Raw genomic sequence first — 20,828 nt, 5'->3', positions numbered from 1 at the left:
GAAGAATTAAATTTATCAGACAACTGCTTAACTTCAACATCTATACTTACTTTAGTAAAACTTCTACAATTTTGCATTATTAAAAGAGTAATAATTGCAAACAATAACATTCCATACATGAAAATCAAAGATGCTATATTCAAACAGCATTGCAAAGATAAAATATTTAATTTTCTTTTAGGAGTACCATTAATTACCATTACAAATGTCACAATGCAAGCAGAAAACATTGCAATGGTTTTTTAAGGAATTGCAAAATTGATAATGTTAACCCTTTCATTTTATCAGAGTACAGGATTTCTCAATACATGATGTTTTTTTTCGACAGTGATGTGATGGTTAGTGACATTTCCAATACACAAAATTTGCTCCAGAATTTTATTAATTATAATGTAGCTATTTTTGTTTATGAACTCAACTTACTGGATGCTGTTGTGCTGCAGATTGCTACATATTTAAACAAAATGAAAAGTATTTTGGCTGAATACATATTGGTCTCACAAACAGAACTGCTAGTTTACAAATCACATTATCAGCTAATAAATGAGGTTGTCTTAAATAACAACTCGTTGCAAGCTTTGCAGCTACATAACTGTAACGTTGACTTCTCAACAGTTATTGAAACTGGTGTAATGTCTTCTGTACTGCACAAGATTTGGAATACACTTGACTTAACTGGTTGCAATATTGGCGACCATGGTTGCTTGAAGTTATTAAGCTGTCTCTCTAAAGTCAGTGTTAATGTGTTAAACCTTTCACAAAATGAACTTTCGTCAGCTTCAGCTACAACACTAGCAAAGTTGTTAACAAATTGCAGTGTACAAAACCTAATAATTTGCTTTAATTGTTTAAGAATACATCAAATTTGTGATTCTCTTACTGACTTATTCTATATTTCATCCATCAAAGAATATCATGTAAATGTCATCCAACACAATTCTACTGCTTGCATCATGTGTAACATGGATGGTGTTAAACTCGTGAGTAGAGAAATGACTTTTAATTTTGAGGCAACACATTACTGGTTCATAAGTTGTCTACTACATGAGAATCTAAATTGCAAAGGTTGTGGTAGCATATTGTGCTTGCTAAACAAGATACCACAACTTTCTTCTTTGCATCTCCATAACAATTGCTTAAAACTTCATGAAATGAAGCAAATCATTACAGAATTACCAAAGACTGATTTGTTTTTTGAGGAACGAGATTTGATCGAATTTGATGCAGATACTGCAATCAGTTTATTGCTCTCTATTTTGATCAATGAAAGTTTACCACCAAAGCCTTGTAACTTTTTTAAAGATCTGGAATCAATTTACAATCTATGTTTTGCTTTTAACAGGAATAATAGACGGTGGTTGCTTTCTTTTAAAGCCGCAGTGTTTCACAAGGCAATTCTAGATATAATTTGTGATTTTCAGGAAGACACAGCGCTCCAGAAGTTTGTCATTACAAATTGTTTTGTGCCACAGGATTTGTCCAAGCAGATGTCTGACAAGCTAAACTTTACAGAATGTTCACTATTCAGTAGCTCTGATTCATTGCATGGCAGTACAATGATAACCTTAGTTGAGTCACTAAACTGTACAGGGACACTAGATTCTTTGAATTTGAATTGTGTTTGCTTTACAAGTAAAGAAGTGATGGATGGTATTACAAATAAAATCAAATCAATTATCAATTTAAATCCATCTTTAGCACAAATAAGTTTTTCCAAATTTAAACTACCAGTGTGTGGCATAACAAATATTATTAATCCTCTAGGTTTGACATCCAAGTTGCGACACATTAACCTTAGCCACAATTCATTTAATCTTGAAGCTGTAATAAAACTGTCATCTGTAATCGCTACAAATCCATTGCTTGAACATTTTGACTTGTGTCATTGTCAAATACCTGAAGAAGGTTTAACACTGATTATGAGAGCACTCAAAAATTCTTTCCGATTGATCTATATTGACATTAGTCATAGCAACATAGCTGAAGAATCTGCAGCTGAAGTAGCATCTGTTATCACTAACAACAAGTCCTTGAAGTATTTTAATGGCAGTGATTGCAACATACAAGAAGATGGTATTAAACAAATTGCTGCTGCACTAGCAAGCATTACTACATTAATATTTTTTGACATTAGTAAAAACTACATCTCAGAACAAGCAGCACAATTTATTGCTGCCACAATACAAAGCAATACTTCGTTGCAACATATAAACTTTTCCAGCGGAAATAAGACATCTGCAATTTTGAATCAAATTAGCACAATGAAAACACTACAATATTTAATCTTGGAATCAGTAGCTTCCATGAGCAACACAGATTTGTTCACAGTAGTGTCCATCATCAACAACAGTAATTACATTAAACATTTAAATCTATCAAATAACAATCTAAATGAATACAGATTTCTCAAAATAATGTGGGCTTTAAAAGAAAAACATTATTTACAATATCTCAATTTGGCATCAACCAAACTAACTGAAAGTGTGGGAGAAGCTTTAGTATCAGTTATCTGCAATAATGTTGGTCTCAAACATTTAAATTTATCAATGTGTAAACTTCCTTCACACAATGTTGTAAATGTTCTTTCTAGATTAAGTTTGATCAAGCATCTTGATTTAAGTAGTAACATCATTAATGACCAAGTTTCTCACAACCTGACTGATGTATTGAAAAGCAATAATAATTTATGTCACCTAAATTTTGCTAACTGCAAGATTTCTAGCAATGGATGCACATTCTTATCTTCCTTAACTAAAATCACATCTTTACAACATCTAAATTTGCAGTCTTATTGTATGAATGAAGAAGCTTCCCAATTCGTTTCATGTGTCATTGACAACTGTTTAATAACACATTTAAATTTATCTGACTGCAATTTATCAGAATGAGGAATTGTGCTGATTGCTGAAGCAATTATAGAAAGACAATCAGTGAGATATTTATCTCTAAGCTTTAATAACATTTCAGTTACAGCAGCACAGAAGATAGCAATGTGCACAAGAAGCAATCCATCCTTTACACATTTGTTAATGTCTCATTGTAGTATCAAGAGTTCATAATATATATAAGGAATATATTATGAACTCTTGGTAGTATGAATGCATCGGCAGTACTTAAAATTGCTGAAGGATTGTGCCATGTCTCATCATTGGAGCATCTTGATTTGAGCTACAATACTATTATATCTAGTGAAGCAGCTTTACTTATATCACAACCAATTTTGAATAATCCACTATTAGTCCATTTGGATCTTAAACGTTGTGGTTTAGACAAAAGTGATGCTGAAGTTATCACCAAAGTTTTGAAAGGAATGACTGGTATTGAGATGGTAGACTTAGGATTGCCTGCCAAAAAGCCAATATTACCTTACCACGATTATGAAATGATATTACCTTACCACGATTATGAAATGATATTACCTTACCACGATTATGAAATGATATTACCTTACCATGATTATGATGAAATAATATCACCTTTCCCTCCTTATGCTGAAATATTTGAGTTTTAATGGACACAAACTACAAATAAGTACAAGTTGCTGTACTACATAACCATATTCATTTAAAACACTTTTAAACCACCCTTTGTAGCTTGCTGTGTACACTGTGATTATTATTACAGCTATATTATTTTAAGTGTGTATAATATGCAAATCAGTCATCACATTTCGATTGTCCATTATGAACTATACCTTTACTTATTTACAATTTATTAATATGTAATAGTTGTAACATGGGCATTGAATACCCACGCTAGATCATATTATGTCATATCCCCAAATATGTTTCTGCACTAGTTTCATCTTTCTTGCTCTGATCTGGTTAAGTGAATGGCAGTCATCATGAGTCATGTATGTACTCTTGAATGACTTTATATTGTTAGGTATAATAATCTGATTCCCTCTGTAAGAACTTCCTCCTTTCTCCTAAGTACCTTTAAATTGTCAGAAAATAGTTTCAACAGTGTAGCAATATTGAGAGAACTACAGCTACCTTAGCTAATGCATGGACACTATTCAGCTTCGTCATAAAAGACTGAGATAAAGTATTCTGTTCATATTTCTGTGAAAAATAATCCTTTACACCAACTTTGGTCTGAGCTTCATTAAATCCTAGTAATTTGAGATTATGCAAAAACTTGTAACTCTGGCTGTGGCGGATGGTGTCATTGACACTACAATCATAGCATGAGGAAAGTAATTCAGTTGACACTGAATGTTTTTTAAACTTATTATGTACCTCATCCCAACCTTTCAACCAGAATAAGACCTTGCTGCTCCGAATAGTTGCTAATTCAGCTTGTGTGCTAGCTCCTACACTGCTAACCCCATCAGAAGTAGGCTTGCAGGATTATTGCAAATCACTTCTACCCAAATAATATTTGTCATATAGAAATCCCTCCTAATAATGCTATACCTTACTTGTTACTGGTAGCCTCACTTCATGTTTCATTCTGGTAAGAATTGGTCATTTCATTGTAATGCTACCAAGCCTACCATTACAGCTGGTGTTGAACTGCTGCATAAATATTGCAAGGTAACTCCATCTGTATCAGACCATGACATCACTAGATTCACTACCAACCTATGAGTTTCATGATTAACAAGAAATTATGTCACAGCTCATGTCACCCACACAGTGAATACAAGAATAATTAGTTTAAGAATAAACATGCATTGTACTCTATACATATCGAAAGATGATATCAGAACCATTATTGCCTCAACACTGAATTAACACAGTAATAATTATTGGTTGTGACAAACAAAAAATGTGCAATAAGAAGTTCATTCTTCTCATTGTTGCAAAGCTTTTTGATGCAGTTAACAAAAACACTTGATGTTGTATCTGCATGTTAGCTCCATTGTTTTACAAACTGTTGAGGTATATAAAATTTTACAAAAGTTACATAAAGAGGTTAGGAAAAGTGAAGATACTATATACACAATGACCCAGCATCACAATTTCTGAGTCACAAAATTTTGAAAATGTAAGCAAACTTTGTGTGCTTGTTTCTGGCAGATCCCAGAATGCTGTAGCATGTGCATGCTTTAAAGAGAGAACTGATACTCCAGCTGGACTTAGCACCCCACTGTCAACTGTATCAAGAAATTACACAATTTCCATCACCCACACAGTGTATATGTTCCTACACAGTGTAGCTATATATTGACAAGAATGTCATATTTCAATATTATACACATCACAGCCATTGTATACATCAACTAAATGATTCCACAGCTGAGTGGCAGCTGCCACTACAACACAAGAATTTCTTTGGATGGAATCTAATCAATGTTGCATGTCATACTGCTGGTCTTCGGTATTATACTTATGTTTTTTTAAATTTTAATTACATTGAAGCAGTCAGGTCTGAGGGTTATGGTGTGTCCAGGGTAAAAGATATACAATGCATGGTTAACTACAATAAATTTTTATATACAATACAAATTCATGACAAAAAAAAGAATAAAAACATGATTGTACTGAAACATTTAAGCAGCATGTGTGCACAAACTACATTCCATATACATAATTGTGACCGGATTTGCGAATAGGTACCTTTTCCACACATTTTACATACCAGCAAACAAGATGTCATAACAGTTGACTCCTTATACTGATTAAGTTGCTCTTTGCAACAAAATGTAGCCGGGTACTGTAGCTATACTCGTGGAAAATGTCACATAATTATATGCAATGATTAAGAAGTTATGAAGTTGTAAACGGTGAAAAATGGGTCAAAATTTGTGTGTGAAAAAGTACCTTTTTGCAAATCCGGTCACAATTTATATTACATACCAAATTTGCAAGAACAGTTATGTAACCTGTACATGAGTTGAAAGTCAGATGGTCATTGAATAATGGCATAGAATGATATTATCATAAGCACCCATGGCCATGGCCATGATCATGAAAATGTATGCAAAATTTATGTTCCCATGCATACATGGTTAGTAGCTTTGTTTCTTGTAGATCTCATCACATAAATATTGAATGATATCAGCTTGTTGTTGCACTATGCAGGGAGAGTTGATACTGAAACTGGACTTTACACCTTGATGTCAACAGTACCAAGAAATTATGTCACAATTGTTAGACCACACAGTGTACACAAGAATAATAAATTTAATAGTAAACATAACATTACACATTACAGCCATTATACACATGAATTGAATGATACCACATCTGTTACTGAGAATTTCTTGGAAATCTAGTAAATATATACTATACAGCCATGAGTGCTGGTCTTCTATTTTACATGTTATTTTATTTATTGAACAATTAGTTCTAATTGTCACAGTGTGTTCAAGAGAAATGTTGTACACAGCTTAACACAGTAATAATATATATGACTGTATTGATGATGTAAAACTAATGCAGAAATGATGTGAAATTTATAGTCAATATTACAGGTTGTGTTATGCACATCTCAACATTATGTATGTTCTATAAACTCTCTTACTATGACATTCATAGTGAACTCAATTGTGACCCAGTCTGACAAAATAGGGCTTATAGCCTGTCAAATTTTGATCTTAGTTCCAAAGTTTGAAATTTTATAACTTTTCTCTGTGGATATGATATATAACAATTTAAATTTTTCATTACAACGGAGATAAATATTATTGAGCAAACATATGTATTTCCAGCTATAAGCCCCATTTTGTCAGACTCGGTCACAACTGTGATGTCACATTTGCTACGTATAAGCTATAATAGCTACATGCTACGTAATACAACTTCATTAGAATATACAAAAAGTGCCTTATAATGGTCAACATCAGGCCTACGAACACAGTATACAGCACACATGAAAACATACCACACAAGAAATCTCACAGATGTGGCTCATTATTATAATTATGTTAATGAATGTATTCTTAAACATCGTACAGTAGATGAATTGTATGCATGAGTAGTTAGTGATAATCATAATACATTGTCTGTTCCCCTAAATACATAGTTATACCTGCTTCTCTCAAACTTACAACTGAGCTCCCCTTCATAACCTTATTTTTATAGATCTAGAGTTGGGTTTAGAGCGCACATTTTATGCTTGTCAAACAGAGTGCATTTATAGTTATATTAGTGCTATCTATGTTGTCAATTGTCACAATTGGAATCATAAAAAATAAACAAAACTATAATCAGTTTTACAGGGGATAAATCATCCATAAGTGTAACAAATAGTAAAATCTCAATACAAGTATTTTGCTACCTAATTATACCAAACTCCTGTTAAATAGCTAAGTATAATAATCTGGTTCCATAAACAACACCATTACAAACCCATCCTTCTACAATAAAATATTATCTTAATAACAAAAGTTTTGAATGCTACAAACAGCGATGTTATGCATTATGTAACATAATATATAATGTAGTTTTGTATACATTGCTTAAAATAACTTTTCTACTCATTGAGGAAGTCTTGTATTAATGACAATGTATTTGCCTTTTTCTCTGTTCTAATGGTGTTGATGGCTTGCAGAATGTAAATGATTTCAGGATCTCTGCAAAAGAATTCATCTATAATTAGATATTCCAAGGATGTATTTTGTTCAATGTTGTGTAAAAGTGTTTTAATACCTTCAGATGAAAATGAATTTTTCCTCAAATTAATGTAAAGAAGTTTGCTATTATTGTTCAACAAATTGGTAACTGATTTCAATCCAAAATTTTTTATGCCACAGTGCTCCAATTCTATTTTAGCAATGTTACAGTCATCATATGCTAAGAAATTACAAAGCTTTTGTATCCCATCATCACCTAGATAACTTCCAGTTAGTAGACGTACCCATTGCAAAGAAGGTTGCAATTTAATAAGCTCAATGAACCACTCTACTTCTGATAATGTCACTACAAAGCACAGCACCCATAGACCACCAGTATTTTCAGTTTGGAATGCAGATGGCATCTCTTTTCTATACTTTAACAGAAATTCAACACCTGATGGAATGACATTATCACAGCGAAGTGACCATTTCTTACCAGAATGTGTTATGAAGTATGAGATTGCAAGTAAGAAGTATGGAATGGCATGATTAGGTTGTATTTCAATGTGACAAATATCATTAGAGTAATAATAGTTAGCAACATGTTTACAAGCCTCTGGATTTTCTGCTTCGTAACAGCAAAGGATAAGTGTAAACAAAAACTGCATGTGATTTTCTTCATGTTCCTTCATGGACTGGAAGTGAGTATAGCATTGCTGCCAGTTTTCTACTAGCTCCTCGTGTGTATTCACTGGACCTATCAATAGAGTGGGCTGTAGTGGTCTGTTTAAATCTGGGAGTAGATGTTGCATTTTCACTCGCTTTAGCTTAGTAATGCCAGCATAAAATATCCAAACCATTTCATAATCCATGTCTCCAAATATTTTCCTAAGCTCTTCTGTCTCCACAGATTTTTGAAACCTAGTTAGATAAATAGCTGCCAAGAATTCTTGAAACACTCTGTACCGATACAGGTAGCATTTGAAGTCCCCTGTATGATAACTCTGTTTCTTCACATCAAGCAATCCCATACCATTAAAGTTTTTCAAATGTCTACCTTGTAAATTGATATACTGCAATATTTCCTCCTCTGGAGTGAGTGAATCTGGTAAAAAGCGATCAAAGGCATGTTTCTCTAAACCATGTAATATATCAAGCATTTTTGGTGGCAGATCATCTAGATCTATAATAGGTTTTGTATAGTCATCAAAGCTATCTACTTTTTCTTTGTGATATTGCAAAACAACCAATATAATAATGTTATAAATTTCAGTTAAAGTGTTTGGAAATTTGAACCGCATATCAAGAAAAACCTTTGTGAGAATGGAAAGATTGAGAGGGACTTCAGCCAGCTGTGCCAGACCACGAATACTTTTCAGCTTTTGCATAAATTCTGGCCTCTCTTTATTGCGCTGTAGTCTAGAAAAATAGTCATCAACAAATGCTTTAATTTGGGGTTCACTAAATCCTTTCAGTTTGTATTTATGAGTAAAAGTGCAGTAATTTTTAAGACTTATGGTTGCAGAAGGCCTGGATGCTACCACAACTGTGGCACAAGGAAATGCAATACCAGCTAGCAATCGTGTGAACAGAGAGTTCTTCTTGTAACTATTATGCAATTCACCCCAGCCATCAAGCCAAAATAGCACTGTGTCTTTTTTTGCCAATTCTTTGCATATCAAGAATTTATCAATCCCTGTTCCTGCAAATAAATCCTCTACTGAATGGAGATGATTTGGCTCTTGGTCACGCAAATGAATTAGAACTACATGAGTGAATTTTCTTAGAATATTATTTGAAGCCCATTCCTTACAGACTTTGTGAGATAATGTTGTTTTACCAGTTCCTGCATTTCCTTCTATTAGTATCAACTGTCTTTTACTACTGTCATCAAATTGGAACATTTCTGCAATAGAACTACATGTTTGAGCACTGTATTGTCGTCTGTAATTTATCCCTGGTTTTGAACTTGTCCTCAAAGAGCGATCTAGCTCATCTTCTTGTACATACCCTATTTTTTCTATCGTAATGTCAATGAATTTGTTGTTTTGCTCATCATGCCAACCTTCAATAGAAGTATCAGACAGTGCCTTACTGTATCTGTTTTTAAGATACTCTTGGTAATCGTGGGCACAGGATATTTCTGACAATGATTCTAACCGATGGTACTGAAAATGTATTGAAGCATAAGGATCCAAAGAAATATTTTGTGATGAACAATAATGCAATGAATATCTCTGTGAAGGTTTTGGTGAAGAACTGGACCAATCATTTGGCCTAGGTATGCTACCAGCAGGTGATCTGCAACAATTGCATATAATATAACCAGTCACATTGTACTGTACATAAACAACTTAACATCTATAATACAGACTGCATTGATTGTTAAATTACATGGTGATTTCAAACTGACCACAATGTGACATCATCATAGTCAAAAAGCAACATCGGAATTGTAGGTATTACATCACAACCCAATAGATGTGAGATATTTAACCCATATACATATTTTATTTATTAAGGTTTAAATGAGTATGCATTATGTAGCAAAATGAACAGTGTTTTTTTTAAATAATTTTATTAGGTAACATGCTAGGTTCAATGCACCCGAATACACTTTTGTGTTAATGACATCACTAGGAACTTTGCCATGTTAAATTTTGACACTATATTATGGCTACAGCTACACGTATGTATTTGCATTGTAAAGCAAAGGAAAGGAAAAGGTTGATGCCCGTATGGACTTTGCACCTGGACATCAAACAGAGCAACTGATTACATCACATTAACATTTTTATGTAACTGTTGAGATGTCAGCAACAGTTTTTCAGTGTATAAAATCAGGGGCGGATCTAGGGGGTGGGCGTTTGGGGCTGAAGCCCCCCCCCTTCACTTTTAGGCTTTACATGATCAATATGTTGAGGATTATAATGAAATTTTGTCTTAGCATAATTGTATGACCACTAATAATACAAATACTCATAACCCACCTTATAAACATCTTTCCAAGGCACTATTAGTGGATTTATGCTAAAGTTTATGCAACAAGGACCCGGATCAGCATTGGAGGTGTACAAGATCGAGATACTCTAATAGAACAGTCACCTAACTACACTCTAATTGTACATTCAGTGTAAGCATAAAATTTGGTTCTGTTATGGAATTTTTCCAAATCTGCCTGGGCCTATAGTGCATTGGTCTGTTTAAAAGGCTTGTTCATCTACTTGTGTAGTTATTACTGGTACTGGTATATTTAATTCAGGTACACAATTTCCATTGAAAATGCTCTCAGATTCAACCTCGTATCATTCAAATTTCAAATTTTTCCAGTTTCAACATTAGTAATCTATCATTCATGCAATTGTGAGAGGGTGCATCATGTGCTTGGTTGTCTGAACCTACCCAAACCTTTCCATTAGCAAATGCTGCAGAGAGCCATACATATCTAAAGGCAATATATAAAATATCTACAGGCAGAACTATGCATTTTATGTGGAAATGTCTCCAAATTGCAGTATTTTAGCATCTATTTTTCAAAAATTTGCTGGGGGGGCATGCCCCCCAGACCCTGTTAGATAATTTTGTGAGTTAATTATTTGTAGGAACTTTTAATGTTGTCTCGCTCACGTGAGATAATAAGTCAGTGATTGATCATACACGTGTAAGAAAGTTGTTAAATTCTAGAAACGAAAACGAACATCTGGCGCCCAACGTGGGGCTCGAAGGCACGAATCGAAGACAACTACCTTGATATTAGTCCGGAGACGACGACATACCGAACTGGCACACCGTCCGACGAAGCAGAAGATTGAAACAACGAGGAGAAAAACTGAGAGAAAAACAACAAACCCACTTTCATTCACTGAACAGCCTTCACAGCCGATTCTGATCTCAATTCTAACCGCAAACAAAAACGTCTGGTACCGTGGCAACATTCTTAACGGTACCCGTGAAGAATTCGAAGAAGACTCGAGAATTGTGTGACATGTCAGAGGACGAAGCATCTGCACGTGCGCTCGAGAGAACACGTGCTATTAGAGGTGGTCATCGCGGCGTCGTAACGAAACTTATCCGTGAAGCAGAAGAGATAATAACAGCCGCAACAGGGCCTTTAGACGCTCCAGGAAGAAACAGAGTTAATGCTATCAAGCAACAGTTGGAAGGAAAGCTCAAAACTTTAGAAGAATTGAACAAGGAAATTTTAGCTAGCTGTGATCCTATAGTCATTGTTACTGAGATTGAGGAATCAGATGCCATTGTAACCAAGGTGATTAGTTGTAAGCTTAAAATAGATGAACTCATAGCCGTAACTAGTAGTGCAAGTTTCACTTCATCTGAGACAACTGTTGCTTCACCCGTTAACCCATTGACCCATTCAAAACCTCGATTGCCGAAGCTCACTTTGCCCAAGTTCAATGGAGATGTTACTAAATGGACTACCTTTTGGGACTCCTTTAAGTCAGCCATTGATGAAAACCCTCAACTTGCTCCTATTGACAAGTTTAATTATTTGAATAGTCTTTTAGAAGGTAACGCATTACGATGTGTAAAGTGCTTGCAATTGAGTGAAGATAATTATAACACGGCCTTAGACTTGCTTAAACAGAGATTTGGGAAGAAGCAACAAATCATTTGTGCCCACATGGAAGAACTTGTCAAATTGTCTGACTGTAATAATGATCGACCACATAGCTTGCGTTCATTGTATGACCATATAACAGTACACATCAGAGGTCTTGAGGCACTTGAAGTCAATTCTGATCAATATGGCAGTTTGTTGATCCCAATCATTATGTCTAAGCTACCAAGTGAAGTTAGGCTTAAGGTAGCTCGGGAAAACCAAGAAAATGTATGGCAAATCAAGGACTTGATGAAGGTTTTACAAACGGAGGTAGATGCCAGAGAGGCTAGCGAGACCACTAAGCTCAAGTCAGCATCACAGACTGCTGCCAAAAATCATTCACAAAACAGACACAATCACACTGCAGGTGCCTTTATGTCTCAAAATCGTCCAATCAAATGTGTGTACTGTAATGCACTACATTACTCAGCTTCCTGTGATAAAGTCCGTGATGTGAAGGAGCGTAAGGACCATCTTATCAAGACAGGACGTTGCTTTAACTGTCTCAAGGCAAATCACAAGACTAGGGAATGTTTGAGTACCAAGACATGTAGGCTGTGTCATCAAAAACACCATCAGTCGATTTGTAACTCTTTGTCACAACAAGTAGAGCCCTTTGTCCCTTCTTCCTTACCACCTGTCTCCTTACCAACCGATGGTAGTGTTGCAACCTCTAATAATACCAGTAGCAATAAGAACGCTAAAACTGTTTTGCTACAGACCGCCAGAGCTGTTGCTTACAATCATGACACTGGATCTTCTTCCAGAGTTCGAATTCTTTTTGATAGTGGGAGCCAGCGGTCTTATGTTACAGAACAACTCTGTTCCAGGCTGAAATTGAGGCCAGTTAGTACTGAAAGACTACAAGTTAATACATTCGGTGGTGAACACTTTAAGGCTAAAAGTTGCAAGCTGTACAGAATTGATTTGTCTAAACCTGGAGTTCATGAATGCCACTCGATAACTGCCATAGGTTATCCTACCATTTGTTCCACCTTGCCTTCAGTAACAGCTGTGGGAGAGTATACACACTTATCAGATTTGGAGCTAGCAGATTTCTCTGGAGGACCAAATACCGCAGCAATAGATTTGTTGATTGGCTCCGATTTCTACTGGAAGTTTGTAACTGGAGAGGTACGTCGTGGAAGTGCTGGTCCCGTGGCCATACATAGCACACTTGGATGGCTTTTGTCTGGCTCGATCAACCCCACTCAAGTATCCGGTGATACCTGTACACATTTGATCTTGGCTACATCCAACGTAACTAGTATTCCTGAAGTTCAGGATCCAGTCCAAGACATGCTACGAAAGTTTTGGGACACTGAGTCAATCGGAATAGTGGACACAGAGCAAGAAATGACAAATGAATTTTCGAATCACATACAGTTTCATGAGAATTACTATGAAGTTTCGCTACCATGGAAGGAAGGACATTGTGACCTCCCTAATCATTTTTCCTTGAGCCTTAATCGATTAAGACACCTTCAACACAAGCTACTAAGAAATCCGGACCTTCTCACAGAGTATAATCGTATCATAGAAGAACAACTCCAGAAGGGCATAATTGAGCAAGTCAATGCACCAATTCCAGGTCAGTTTGAGAAGTACACACTTAACAAGAGAGGTGAGTTGGTACATTACTTACCTCATCATGCTGTTATCCGCCGGAAGAGAGCCACTACTAAAATTCGAATTGTTTATGACGGTTCAGCCAAACTCAACGAGTCTGAGCCTTCTCTTAACGAGTGTCTTCAAACTGGTCCCAACTTAATTCCAAAATTATTTGATGTTCTTCTTCGATTTAGAGCCCATCCTATAGCCATTACTGCTGACATTGAGAAGGCCTTCCTTATGATAGGCGTAGCACCTAAGGATCGTGATGTACTTAGATTTCTGTGGTTTCAGGATCCCTATAAGCTGGATAGTCCCATACGTCAATTTCATTTCACTCGAGTAGTGTTTGGCTTAAGGCCATCCCCTGCATTGTTAGGTGCAGTTATTCTTCATCACCTCGACAAGTACAGTAGCATAGAACCTCAGTTAATTGAAGGGATAAAGAAAGGGCTATATGTGGATGATCTTATTACTGGTTCTGATAGTGTGGCTTCGGCCTTTCAGATCTATACCAGAGCTAAACAAATTATGAGTGAAGGTAGACTTAACTTACGAAAATGGACAACAAATTCACCAGACCTTCTAAAACGAATAAGAAAAGCTGAAGAGGCCCATGCTGGTAACCATGGTAGTACCCTGACATCAGTATCTGAAGAAGAGCAAACTTATGCTCAGTCCCACACAGGGTTAATGAACCCCACTGAATCTCAGCCACACAACAAGCTCTTGGGTGTCTTGTGGGATAGTAAATCAGATGAGCTTCTAGTCGACCTGTCAGAGTTGGTACGCTATGCCCATAGTCTTCCAATGACCAAACGATCAGTTCTTAGGGTGAGTGCCAAGATATTTGACCCTTTAGGGTTACTCAGTCCATTTGTTGTTAAGCTGAAACTGTTGTTTAGAAATTTGTGTTCTGAGAATGTCAATTGGGATGATCCAGTAGAAGGGGAGATTCTTAATAAGTGGAAGTCATTGATTCAGGAGTTCGAGTCTCTTGGTCAGATAAGAGTGCCAAGGTGTTATTTTGACAGTTCCCGTGTACCAATCTTGTTTGAATTGCATGGTTTTAGTGACGCGTCGTCTCAAGCATATGGTGCTGTAGTTTATTTCAGAACAGTTTATGATGATGGGAGCGTATCATCAACTTCGGTCTCTTCTAAGACACGTGTCGCTCCAGTGAAGCACCAAACAATCCCCCGACTAGAATTGCTTGGAGCACTAATGCTTACTAAATTGGTCTTGACTGTGAAGAAGTCACTTGATTCCTTGCTTAGTTTAAACTGTTACTATTGGACCGACTCCACAGTGGTGCTATTTTGGATCAGAAACCACAAACCTTGGAAGCAATATGTCAGTCACCGGGTGAATGAGATTAGACGTCATTCACTTTCAGAAGAATGGAATCATTGCCCTGGGTCTGTCAATCCGGCAGATATGCCATCACGAGGATTAAAAGGTTCTGAACTTTGTGATAGCCAGCATTGGTGGATTGGGCCTGAATTTTTGTGTAAGCCACAGTCCGAGTGGCCAAATACCACAAGTCTTAGCAGTGTTGAAGAAGCTAACCTGGAATTAATCAAGGAGGTGCCTGTCATTTCACATTCCTTGGTCGTTTTGAGTACACAGTTTAGGCTACATGATGAGATTGACTGTGAAAGATTTAGTAGTCTGCTTAAGTTGCTAAACACTACTGCTTATGTATTTCAGTTTACAAGACTGTTACGTAATCAAATCCGCAGCAATGCTTCTTCAAGAGTTAGTGGTTGTTTGAGTCCTACTGCTGAGGAGATAACAGAGTCAGAATCTTATTGGATAAAATCTATACAAGGAGACTCTTTTTCAGCAGAAATCAAGCATCTTGCTACTGACCGCCCAAGTGAATGTGTTCCTCTTGTTAAACAATTTGCACTCTTTCTCGATGGTGGAATATTGAGGTGTAGAGGAAGATTGAATAATTCAACATTGCCTTTAAATGCCAAGAATCCAATTCTACTGCCCCACAATCATCCATTTGTTACCTTGTTGATTCAGCAATACCATGAGAGGTCAAGGCACAGTGGGGTGAATGATACCTTGACACTGCTGAGGGAGAACTATTGGATTCTGAAGGGTAAGCGAATTGTGAAACAAGTTATTAGCAGATGTGTAACATGCTTAAAATGCGAAGGACTACCTTATCGTGTCACTACAACTCCTGACTTACCAGCAGAGAGGGTGTCTGACGACCCTCCTTTTACCCACATTGGTATTGACTTTGCGGGTCCGCTCTACATCAAAGATAAGTCCTCCAAACAAACCAAGGTGTATGTATGTTTATTCACTTGTTGCTCAACGAGAGCGGTCCACCTTGAACTTACAGAGCTACTTTCGGCTGAATCGTTTTTATTAGCTTTCAGATGCTTCGTTGGAAGAAGGGGATTACTATCAACCATATGGTCTGATAATGCCAAAACTTTCAAGACTGCTGCTAAGGAGATTCAGAAGTTGATTCGCTCCCCTGAAGTGATAAAGCACCTTGCATCCAGCCGTATAACCTGGAAATTTATAGTTGAAAGAGCACCGTGGTGGGGAGGTTTTTGGGAACGGATGGTCCGTTCAGTCAAACGTAGTTTGAAGAAGTGTATTGGTCGAGCCTCCCTCACCCATGACGAACTAAGTACTCTCTTGGTTGAAGTTGAATCAGTTGTCAACTCAAGACCCCTCACATATGTCTTTGATGATTCAGAGGGCATCAACTACTCACTGTCACCATCTCATTTGATATATGGGAGGAAGGTTGCCAACATTCCAAATATTGGTCGCTTTGAGATTGTCAGTACTTCGGAAAGCTTGTCAAGACGTGCTAAACGCCATCAAACACTTCTTAGACACTTCACCAATCAATGGAGACGCCAATACTTGTTAAGTTTGCGAGAAGCTCATTCAACTGCTTCAAGATCATCAGCAGTGAAGTCAGTGGAAGTTGGTGATGTAGTCATACTACGTGATGAATTAACTAAGCGGGCGTTTTGGAGATTAGGCATTGTGACTGAACTTTTAACAGGAGTAGATGACACAACCAGGGCAGCAATTGTCAAGACAGTCAATTCTGACAGGACTCAATTTCTTCGTCGCAGTATCAAACATCTCATTCCAGTTGAGCTGAATACTAATCTTGATGCAGTCAATGATAGTTCGGTATCAACTACTGATGAGGAGCAACACGGTTCTACATCCAGTTCTACACAATCTCGAAGACGAGCAGCTGCTATCAGGGGAGAGAAACAAAGAAGACTTAACACTAGCAATTAGTTACCTTGTACACCTGTTATCATGTAGAGTTTTTTTTATTGTAATTTTGAGTTGGCTCACTTCCGTGCACCAACCGCCGGGAGTGTTAGATAATTTTGTGAGTTATTTATTCATAGGAACTTTTAATGTTGTCTCGCTCACGTGAGATAATAAGTCAGTGATTGATCATATACGTGTAAGAAAGTTGTTAAATTCTAGAAACGAAAACGAACAGACCCCTCTAGTTCCAGCATGCTTTGCATGCTGGGTTCACACGCCTCCACCCAAGAGATTAGTACCTTGAGTTAGCCCCCCCCCCCCTTTATAAATCCTAGATCCACCCCTGAAAATTGTGTGGGTATAATAAGAATAATTGTGACTGAATTTGACAAAACAAGGCTTCGACGCACAAAGCTTTGTTAGGAGATATGGCGATTTTAAGGAATCATTGTGTAATAACTTCCCAGTGCGTACAGCTGTGCAAACAAAATTTGCACCAATTGTTCATCTGTTCACTAGCTATCACTGAGTGGGTGTATACATTTCTGATACCCAAAATTCGCCTTGTTTTGAGAAGCTTTTTTCGAGCGGGTAATAATATCACAGGCGGTAGTAATAGGGTGGGAGGGTGGGGGTGGATGGTGGTCTTAATATAGGGGTATAAAATGAAGTAAGAAGACGATTGGAATCCAGAGGCCAAGTTTGGGCTCTCCATGGCCCTCCATGCCCATGGCCCTCAAATTACTCCGAATTGAATGAGAACACTATTGGCGAGCTCTCTGTGAAGTCCCAGCTCACTACACACCATTATCACAAAGCCATGGCCATTTAATGGTGCCAATCTCACACTCGTGGCTTTGACAGGGTCGGAAGAAAGCTGCTACAGAAACCAGACTTGCCAGTGCTGAAGGAAGTACAGTGTGAAATATGATAGTGTATTAGACCAGCAATCCATTTCTGGTAAAATCGTAAGTTTGATTTTGTGTGTGTGGAAGCCTTGTTATATGAAATCCGGTCACAATTGCTGTTTAAATGTTATGTAGGTGTGTCTCTTAACGTTTGTTAACCACACACAAATTTCACACTCATACTATCACAGAGTACACAATTACATAACTTTGTTGCAGTAAGTTTGAATCACACCACTAGAGTCACTCCAATAATTTTGTCATAATAATCTTGGTGTGATGCAAACAAAATACTGGAGCATTCAATACTGATTATGAAATGACTATGTGGATGACACTACTGTTTGATGGTTGCCATGCTGAGTTTATTGGACTATATAGCTAGACATCTTCATGTAAACAAATCAGTACAGTAGTGCAGTTGGTATCTGGACATTTGGACTTTGCACCTTGTATCAACAATAGTGAGAAATGACATCACGGTCTTTGTCACCCACACAGTGTTTATAAGAATATTAATTTTATTGTAATGGTAAACATACATGTATGCCATTATATTATCATACACAATACTACCATTATGCATACCATGTTAAGATGATGTTAAAAGTATCAGGTATAACAAACAAACAAAACACATTATGTTACTGCTTTTATGCGTTAATATATATTTAATTTGAACAGTATTACCTGCCTGAGTAGTCACTCATATAGGAGGCCACCTCACTATATTATTGGCCAACTATGCCTCAAAAGCAACATTTAGATATCAATCCACCTGCCTAAACAGCCACGTACATAATAAGGCTAAGAAAGTTTGGCCTGAAAGTAAGCAGATTAGACAGGTTCCACTGTTACAGTATTATAACAGTGTGGTGCTACATAAATGAAAGCTATACAGGTAGTAAGCGAATACTTTAGTGCTTCAATTTGATGATGAATAATAATTGTGATATATGTAGTAAGTTTCTCAATGCAATAACTAATTGCATGGCTATGTTTAATATCCACTTGTGTTTAGCTAGCTATAATAACAGTGCTCCTACTACCTCATAGACAAGTACAAGATGTACTTATTATGCTTGTGTGTGTTGTAGTATATGGTTAGTGTAAGTATAAGCTTTGTTCAATTGTTTTGGCAATATTCTTGGCTCCATTCAATAATCTTAGCTCTGTATTTGGTTATAAGTAGTTAATAGCTACAGAATAACCAGCCGATTAGGTCCTTATTTTAGTATTAGTATTTGTGTTATAGGTGAAGGAGGCTCTAGGAGCCTGTAAAGCCTGACATTCACAAAAATGAGTTAACAGATTTGCAATTACAAAAACTTCTAAGTATATATACAACAAAATAATTAATTAATTAATAAAGTTGACCATGTATTACATTTTGTTGATTTCAAAATCAGTGCTCGATTCCTACCCATATTGCCATGTCTTAATTATTGTAGCCTGCATGGTGATGTTGTGCAATCTTGCAAGCTCTCATAATTGAATCTATATCTCGATGCTTTAAAGTATGTATAGGAATAACTAAACTTAATACTTGAGAAAGGAAGCTATAGAAGTGAATGCAATAAAATAATTTGTAGGGAGGTCTTACTCAAGAGTAAGATACTCTAATAGAACAATCAAGATCGAAATGCTGCCAGCCCTATTGATTTATATAGGTATCCATTAATTTTACTAATATGCATGGTTTTACCTATCTAGCTATTTAGCTGACCTGTTTCCGGTGCATTTTCCAGGCACTTCGTTATGGTATTCCAACTCTGTTCTCTGCAAACTCCCAGTACTATTCGGATATTCCATTGAGGTACGTTCGCAGTCTTGCTATTCCACGCCAAGTGTTTTTTGAATGCTCCTAATCTTGCTTCCTATTCGGTCCGATAGCAGCTAGGTTACTGGCTATGAAGGCAACAGCTCAGTATAGGCACTGGTCAGGAGTAGCTATACTCCCTGATGAACACCATATACGACCGTGTACTGCACCACTGCAAGAGTATAGCGTATAGCTAAATTTTATATGCGTGCTCTACTGTGCAATGCAACCAACCACAGCTATTCGGGTGCGGATTCGGTCGTGTTGTTGACATCCTATGACGTATACAGTATATCTTGGTGCGCGCATGCCATAGTGAACTGTGACTTCCGCGGGCCAAATTCAAAGGCGAGGCCCATTTTGGGGCCTATTCCTTGGCTTCTTACGATTTATTTTGCATGAATAGCTAAATAGAACAGAAAGTGGGAAAGACGATGACAATCGATAATAATGATTAGCGATTGGCTAGTCGCTACGCTATTGGCCATCAGGTTCAATCCAAGTTAGACCGCTATGGTGGTAACTAACTAAGGGACACCTCATTTGGCCTTGAAGAGTCTTCAGAGTTGGAAACGGAGATAGCAGTAGCTAGATGGAATAGCCACAGATGTAGTAAGATCCACAGTACTCATGCACTTATCAGAATCAGCACTGACGATCATACGATATATTACAATTATTATGTCCACTAAGTAATAGTTAGACTTCAGACCACAGGGGTCTAAGTAATTTAGTAACCGATGGCCCTGTGTCGTGGCGCCTGAGCGAAGCGAAGGCGCTACTACAGGGCCTGAGGGTTACTAAATTACTTAGACCCCTGTGGTCTGAAGTCTAAGTTATTTAGACCCTGTATGTAGTTGTTGTACCTTAACATTGTTGACAGCTGCTTGTGACAGAGAAATGTAGCGTTCATTAGTAGAAACAAGCCATTACTCCACCGTTACGGGTTTAAAATTAATTTTCAGGTGGCGATGCGTTGCCAACGCTACCAGTCCGGGTGCGCGTAATAAACATGAAAAGGGTCTAAGTAAACATGAAAGGGTCTAAGTAAACATGAAAGGGTCTAAGTAAACATGAAAAGGGTCTAAG

The 20,828-nt window shown here is 37.0% G+C and overlaps 1 protein-coding gene across 1 annotated transcript; it reads right to left on the bottom strand.

Annotated features, from left to right (window-relative positions):
* Positions 1–7,304: 7,304 nt before the first annotated feature.
* On the bottom strand, positions 7,305–19,929 carry LOC136247124 (NACHT, LRR and PYD domains-containing protein 3-like). The gene is made up of 2 exons (XM_066038749.1): positions 19,644–19,929; positions 7,305–9,805 (listed from the first exon to the last, which is right to left on the bottom strand). Exons 1-2 carry the CDS (start codon positions 19,727–19,729, stop codon positions 7,423–7,425), a joined length of 2,469 nt encoding a protein of 822 aa, XP_065894821.1. The 5' UTR covers positions 19,730–19,929; the 3' UTR covers positions 7,305–7,422.
* Between the last annotated feature and the right edge of the window lie 899 nt (positions 19,930–20,828).

The sequence above is a fragment of the Dysidea avara genome, chromosome 2, assembly GCF_963678975.1.
Source record: "Dysidea avara chromosome 2, odDysAvar1.4, whole genome shotgun sequence".
Lineage (NCBI taxonomy): Eukaryota > Metazoa > Porifera > Demospongiae > Dictyoceratida > Dysideidae > Dysidea > Dysidea avara.
Note: the sequence above shows the minus strand (reverse complement) of the source record. Positions and strands in the feature narration are given on the sequence as shown.